General features: G+C 41.8%; 1 protein-coding gene across 1 annotated transcript in view; it reads right to left on the bottom strand.

The window, feature by feature from the left end:
* Positions 1-6,442, bottom strand: part of cdpf1 (cysteine rich DPF motif domain containing 1) — a 7,999-nt gene extending 1,557 nt beyond the window's left edge. The window contains exons 1-2 of the mRNA XM_014152659.2: positions 6,258-6,442; positions 5,890-6,001 (exon numbers count right to left, since the gene is read on the bottom strand). Coding sequence (XP_014008134.1) covers positions 5,890-6,001; positions 6,258-6,370 — 225 coding nt within the window. The 5' untranslated portion in view covers positions 6,371-6,442. The remainder of the gene's footprint in view (positions 1-5,889; positions 6,002-6,257) is intronic.
* Positions 6,443-8,141: the final 1,699 nt, after the last annotated feature.

Below are 8,141 nucleotides of genomic sequence, written 5' to 3' on the forward strand. Positions count from 1 at the left end.
AAATCACGCACAGAACGAGCAGTATGGCATGGTCATGCTGGAGGGTCATGTCAGGATGAGCCCGCAGGAAGGGTACTACATGAGAGAGGATGTCTTCCCTGTAACGCACAGCGTTGAGATTGCCTGCAATGACAACAAGCTCAGTCCGATGATGCTGTGATACACCGCCCCAGACCATGACGACCCTCCACCTCCAAAAATCGATCCCGCTCCAGAGTACAGGCCTCAGTGTAACACTCATTCCTGCAACAATAAACGCAAATCCGACCATCACCCCTGGTGAGACAAACCCGCGTCTCGTCAGTGATGAGCACTTTTTGCCAGTCTTGTCTGGTCCAACGACAGTGGGTTTGTGCCCATAAAAAAACGTTGTTGCTTGTGATGTCTGGTGTGGACCTGCCTTACAACAGGCCTACAAGCGCTCAGTCCAGCCGCTCTCAGCCTATTGCGGACAGTCTGAGCACTGATGTAGGGATTGTGCGTTCCTGGTGTAATTCGGGCAGTTGTTGCCATCCTGTACCTGTCCCGTAGGTGTGATGTTCGGATGTACTGATCCTGTGCAGGTGTTGTTACACGTGGTCTGCCACTGGGAGGACGATCAGCTGTCCGTCCTGTCTCCCTGTAGAACTGTCTTAGGCGTCTCACTGTACGGACATTGCAATTTATTGCCTTGGCCACATCTGCAGTCCTCATGCCTCCTTGCAACATGCCTAAGGCATGTTCACGCAGATGAGCAGGGACCCTGGGCATCTTTCTTTTGGTGTTTTTCAGAGTCAGTAGAAAGGCTTCTTTAGTGTCCTAAGTTTTCATAACTGTGATCTTAATTGCCTACCGTCTGTAAGCTGTTCGTGTCTTAACGACCGTTCCACAGGTGCATGTACATTAATTGTTTATGGTTCATTGAACAAGCATGGGAAACAGTGTTTAAACCCTTTACAATGAAGATCTGTGAAGTTATTTGGATTTTTACGAATTATTTTTGAAAGACAGGCTCCTGAAAAAAGGACATTTCTTTTTTTGCTGAGTTTAGAACCTGAGTGTATTCACTAGGAACCAAGCAAACAGAACGAAACGGGGAGGGACCTACCTGAACTTGTCCAATAGAAACTGAATTCATTACATCTTGCAATGGAAACCGTTTACTCCGTTGATCAGCGCGCATGCATATGCAAGGGCAGTTGTTTTTTTTTTTTTGGGGGGGGGGCAGCGTGCTCTTTAGTCTACATCGTTGCGTTCCACCCAGAGAGGAACTCCAGGGGTCTTGGGCAGCCAGAATAGCTTACCAAGCAAGAAGGTCTTAGGCACTCTGTATCTAGCGACGACATTTGAAATTCCAGATCCGGTGTTATATGCCATTTTATAATATTGCTAATAGATTGTGGCTTCCATCAATGTAATTGTCTGCATAATTTCCAATCCCCCATATATATTTTCTGTAAATTTCCCCCTAACCATACCACCCCGCCCCTAATTGGAGTAAACTAATGGACAACACTTAAGCTTCTACTTCCAGCTTATACAGTGCATTCATAAAGTAGTCAGACCCATTCCCTTTTTCAACATTTTGTTACATTACAGCCTTATTTCTAAAATCGATTAAAAAAAAAAAAAAAAAAACATACATTTTTCATCTACACACAATACCCCATAATGACTAGGTGAAAACAGGTAAAAAAAAAAAAGAGGCTAATTTATACAAGTAAAAAAAAAAAATCAGAAATACCTTATTTACTTAAGTTTTCACACCATTTGCTATGAGACTCGAAATTGAGCTCAGGTACATCCTGGATCCCATTGTTCATCCTTGAGATGTTTCTACAACTTGATTGGAATCCACCTGTGGTAAATTCAATTGATTGGACATGATTTGGAAAGGCACACACCTGTCTATATAAACGTCCCACAGTTGACAGTGCATGTCAGAGCAAAAACCAAGCCATTGTCCGTAGAGCTCTGAGACAGCATTGTGTAGAGGCACAGATCTGGGGAAGGGTACTAAAACATTTCTGCAGCATTGAAGGCCCCCAAAAACACAGTGGTCTCCATCATTCTTAAACGGAAGAAGTTTAGAAATATCAAGATTATTCCTAGAGCGGGACACCCGGCCAAACAGCAATCGGGGGAGAAGGGCCTTGGTCAGGGAAGTAACCAAGAACCCAATGGTCACTGACAGAGCTCCAGAGTTCCTCTGTGGAGATGGGAGAACCTTCCAGAAGGACAACCATTTCTGCAGCACTCCACCAATCAGGTCTTTTTGGTAGAGTGGCCCGACGGAAGCCACTCTTCAGTAAAAAAGGCACATGACAGCCCGCTTGGAGTTTGCCAAAAGGCACCTAAAGGACTCTCAGACCATGAAAAACAAGATTCTCTGGTCTGATGAAACCAAGATTGAACTTTTTGGCCTGAATGCCAAGCGTCATGTCTGGAGGAAACTTGGCACCATCCCTACGGTGAAGCATGTTGGCAGCAGCATCATGCTGTTGGGATATTTTTCAGAAGCAGGGACTGGTCAGGATTGAGGGAAGATGAACTGAGTAAAGTACAGAGAGATCCTTGATGAAAACCTGCTCTAGAGCACTCTGGACCTCAGACTGGGGTGAAGGTTCATCTTCCAACAGGACAACACTACGCACACAGCCAAGACAACGCAGGAGTGGCTTCGTGACAAGTTTCTGAACGTCCTGGACTGGCCCAGCCAGAGCCCGGACTTGAACCCGATCTAACATCTCTGAAGAGAACTGAAAATAGCTGTGCAGCAACGTTCCCCATCCAACCTGACAGAGCTTGAGAAGATCTGCAGAAAAGAATGGGAGAAACTCCACAAATACAGGTGAGCCAAGCTTGTAGCGTTATACCCAAGAAGACTCAAGGCTGTAATCACTGCCAAAGTTGCTTCAAAGTACTGAGTATTGTACTTATGTGTTTGTGATTCATTTACATCTGTCCTTCATTTTAAGGTCAAACCTGTTACGTGAACTGAACTCTCATTTTAATATGGTGAAACTATTCTCTTTTAAAATATTTATTTTGAACATGTAATATTCAAATCATAGTGTAAAAGCAGGTGAGCTGGTTCTACTCTTTTTAGCCATTTTCTCGAGTTTTGTGGTGAAAAACTGAGCAGGTCGAGCATAACACGTCAACCCTGTTACCCATAGATTAACAGGCTAGAAATGTTTTAACAATAGCCCCTCTCTGTTGCCCACAACACGCTTCCATTCCCCCTGTCAAGGCAATTCATGGCTGATTTAACTTGTAATTAACTAGTTGGAAGGCCCTTCAAGAGGATTTTTCACAGATCTGGAAAATTCCCACTCGGTTATGAACGCACCATAACCCCACTAACCATACAGAAGTATAATACTGTACATCTTATTGGAAGCACAAGACCTAGACATTAACATATTGTGGAGCGTTGTACAATGTATAGTTTCTTTAAAATTGATAAAATAAAAAACAGCCTAGTGCGTACGGCCCAGTACATCACTGGGGCCAAGCTTCTTTCCACCCAGGACCTATATACTAGGTAATTAGGCAGTGTCAGAGGAAGGCCCCAAAAAATTGTCAAAGTCTCCAGTCACCCAAGTCATAGACTGTTCTCTCTGCTACCGCACGGCAAGCGGTACCGGAGCGCCAAGTCTCGGACCAAAAGGCTCCTTAACAGCTTCTACCCCCCAAGCTATAAGACTGCTGAACAATTAATCAAATAGCCACGCGGACTATACATTGACCCCCCCCACTCGCTTTGTTTTACACTGCTGCTAGTCGCTGTTTATTACCTATGCTGTCAATATACCCCTACATGTACAAACTACCTCGACTAACCTGTACCCCTGCATATTGACTCGGTACCGGTACTCCCTGTATATAGCCTCGATATTATAATGTACATTTTATTGTGTTACTTTTTACTTTATTTAGTAAATATTTTCTTAAGGGCTTGTAAGTAAGCATTTCACAGTAAGGTCTACATTTTTTCCTTTATTTAGTTAAGCTTAAGTGGAGCACTTAGAATACTATTTTATTTCCCTCTCTCGATGGGAAAAATATATTTTTTAAATTATGTTGAAGATGTGCTCTTTATGACAATGTTAAAATTAGGTGAAATCAAAAGTACATTTTAAATTATTTCACTGCCAAAGTTTTGGCTTGGTGGGTGTAGACTAGAAGTCATAGCCATACATTTCTGGAATATTGTCGGGGCATTATATGAATTTGAGCAAAGATGCAAATGTACACTACATGACAAAGTATGTGGACATCTGCTCGTCGAACAACTCAATTCCAAAATCATGGGTATTAATCTGGAGTTGGTCCCCCATTTGCTGCTATAACAGCCTCCACTCTTCTGGCAAGGCTTTCCAGTAGATGTTGGAACATTGCTGCGAAGGCTTGCTTCCATTCAGCCACAAGAGCATTAGTGAGGTTGGGCACTGATGTTGGGTGATTAGGCCCTGGCTCGCATTCAGCATTCCAATTCATCCCAAATGTGTTCGATGGGGTGGAAGTCAGGGCTCTGTGCAGGCCAGTCAAGTTCTTGCACATGGATCTCGACAAACCAAACCATTTCTGTATGGACCTTGCTTTGTGTACGGGGGCATTGTCTTGCTGAAACAGTCAAGGGCCTTCCCCAAACTGTTGCCACAAAGTTGAAAGCACAGAATTGTATAGAATGTAATTGTATGATTTAGCTTCACTGGAACTAAGGAGCATAGCCCAAACCATGAAAAACAGCCCCAGGCCGTTATTCCTCCTCCACCAAACTTTACAATTGGCACTAAGCACTGGGACAGGTAGCTTTCTCCTGGCATCCACCAAACCCAGATTAATCCGTTGCACTTCCAGATAGTGATTCATCACTCCAGAGAAGGCGTTTCCACTGCTCCAGAGTCCAATGGGGCGGCAGATAGCCTAGTGGTTAGAGCGTTGGACTAGTAACCAGAAGGTTGCAAGATCGAATCTCTGAGCTGACAAGGTCAAAATCTGTCATTCTGCCCCTGAACAAGGCAGTTAACCCACTGTTCCTAGGCCGTCATTGAAAATAAGAATTTGTTCTTAACTGACTTGCCTAGTTAAATAAAGGTAAAATATATATGCATATTTTTTAAATGGCGGCAGGCTTTTGGCATTGGGCATGGTGATCTTCGGCTTGCATGCAGCTGCTCGGCCATGGGAACCCATTTCATGAAGCTCCCGACAAACAGTTCTAGTGCTGACGTTGCTTCCAGAAGCAGTTTGTAACTTAGTAGTTGCAATCGAGGACAGACAAATATGTGCTAAGCGCTTCAGAGCTCCCGTTCTGTGTGGCTTACTACTTTGCAGCTGAGCCGTTGTTGCACCTTGAAGTTTCTACTTCACAATAACAGCACTTACAGTTGACCGGGGAAAGCTCTAGCATGGCAAAAATTTGACAAATTGAGTTGTTGGAAAGGTGGAATCCTATGACGTTGCCACGTTGAAAGTCACTGAGCTCTTCAGTAAGGCCATTCTATTGCAAGTGTTTGTCTATGGCGATTGCATGGCTGTGTGCTTGATTTTATACATCTGTCAGCAACGGGTGTGGCTGAAATGGACAAATCCACTAATTTGAAGGGGTGTCCACATATGTTGGTATATAGTGTATGTACATGCAACTCTGGAATACATTTAAGGCATTACATGCATTTTAGCAGATGCAACATTTCAAATATCTACATGTATTTGAAAAACATTTTACATGATGTTAAATATATTGAAATGTATTTTTTTTTCATAAGGGTGACTAAACCAAAATAAAATTACTGGATATTCCTTTCTAGCTTATGACATTGACATCATATATTGTACAATGAGACAACATTTCAGCCATTTCATGCTCATTATTTTCGGCAATATCAGCAAACTACGTACCGTTCCAACACATACTGTGATGTGGCACAAACTGCAGTTGGATCCCAGGATAAGGAACCTCTCTCCGTCTGAACTGAAAGGATCTTTGGTCACAAAACACTCTTCCAACAAGCTGATGGGGGGGAAGAAAAAAAAACATGAGTAAATGCAAGAGCTACAACCTTCTGAAAGGTTTACTTTACACCTCATGAGTTGACAGTCATAGACACACACTAAACGTTCGCTAACTTCTAGCCACTAGACTCCACTATACTATATATTCTAGAAGCCACTAGCCAGGGACCAACTGCATTGCATTCCATGTTAGCCAGTAAGCATGAGCAAATCTTGAGTTCACACTTCGCTAGTGTTATCAAAACTTCACTCACACAATAGCCCTGGTATTGGGTGGCTTCTGTCCGTAGTATGTGAATGGTGTAGATAAACTGCACAAATGGCAAGTAAACATATTCTGAGGAACCGCATCCGTGCTTGACTCCATTGTTGTGAATGCGAGCGTGGTTCTACTTCCTGGTTTCTTTTCTTCATTTGTAGGACGTGTGCAACAGCACGGTTTTACCACCACGTAGTGGACAGGAGTGATAATGCGGCATCCAAGAGGTCAAATAATGTAGGCCTACTGTACTTTGCGTTCAACTTTCACTATGGTCAACTGTCTATATCCAAAAGGAGTAGATATTTTTCAGTTAGCTGATTCCTGCAGAAGACAAATATATTCATGACATTCAAAGTACTACTTTACAACCAAACTAAGACAATGAAATGGACTTTTTAAAATGGAAACATTCTACATAATTTATTTAAAATTCATCAATATCCAATTAATTAATTCACATGACTGAACAACACAGTTGATAACCCTACCAAATTGTAGGTGTACATCACAATGTCTCCCAGCAGTTTCTCTCTGACCTTGGCTAGCAAACCACTGCACAATCTCAAAAGATGAAATACTGTAAATCTGATCAACACTACTTGAGATAAAACATTATGTTCAAGTTAATGACATCTATTGTAGCTAGCTATGTCACTGAATGGACAAAGGCAATGGACAGTCAGTGGATCATCCTGACCTGAATTTACCAACCATTGTTACTACAAATACACAGGGAGGTATAGAGAACAGGACCTAATTGATATCATTAACTGGACACAATCCATACTTATACTATCATGATGAAATTAGAATATAGTGTAGATATGATAAGGTAGAGTTTAATACACACAGTGTACTTTATTATGTTAAAAACCTAACCCTAAACTGCCATGTAGTTTATGATGGATTATGTGAATATGATATGAGCATCATATTTATTTTGATAGTGATATGTAAAGAGACACATTGGAAAAAATGGAGGGTCACGCAAATGCATGAGATAAGGATATTTTTTTTTTACACAGGTGTCCCTTTCACCTTACTCTCAAATTGTTGAAATATTTACAAAATAAAGTATCGAGGAGCTTAGCAGAGGCATGGCTTTGTTTGTGGTTAAAAAGAAGAAGAACCTCTCTTTAAGTTAGACCCGCGGAACGCCTACCACCTGGTACGGATACAGGAAGGTGACTGCTAGCGGACACTATGATTACCTGGTGATGCCATTCGGTTTGAACAGTGCTCCTGCTGTGTTCCAGACCCTGGTTAACTTCTATGGGCTAGGTGGGACGCTTGCGTCCCACCTACTCAACAGCCAGTGTAATCCCGTGGCGCGTTATTCAAATACCTCAAAAATGCAAAAACTTCAATTTTTCAAACATATGACTATTTTACACTATTTTAAAGACAAGACTCTCGTTAATCTAACCACACTGTCCGATTTCAAAAAGGCTTTACAATGAAAGAAAAACATTAGATTATGTCAGCAGAGTACCCAGCCAGAAATAATCAGACACCCATTTTTCAAGCTAACATATAATGTCACATAAACCCAAACCACAGCTAAATGCAGCACTAACCTTTGATCTTCATCAGATGACAACCCTAGGACATTATGTTATACAATACATGCATGTTTTGTTCAATCAAGTTCATATTTATATCAAAAACCAGCTTTTTACATTAGCATGTGACTAGCATGTGACTAGCATTCCCACCGAACACTGCCGGTGAATTTACTAAATTACTCACGATAAACGTTCACAAAAAACATAACAATTATTTTAAGAATTATACATACAGAACTCCTCTATGCACTCGATATGTCCGATTTTAAAATAGCTTTTCGGTGAAAGCACATTTTGCAATATTCTCAGTA

This window comes from Salmo salar, chromosome ssa17, assembly GCF_905237065.1.
Source record: "Salmo salar chromosome ssa17, Ssal_v3.1, whole genome shotgun sequence".
NCBI lineage: Eukaryota > Metazoa > Chordata > Actinopteri > Salmoniformes > Salmonidae > Salmo > Salmo salar.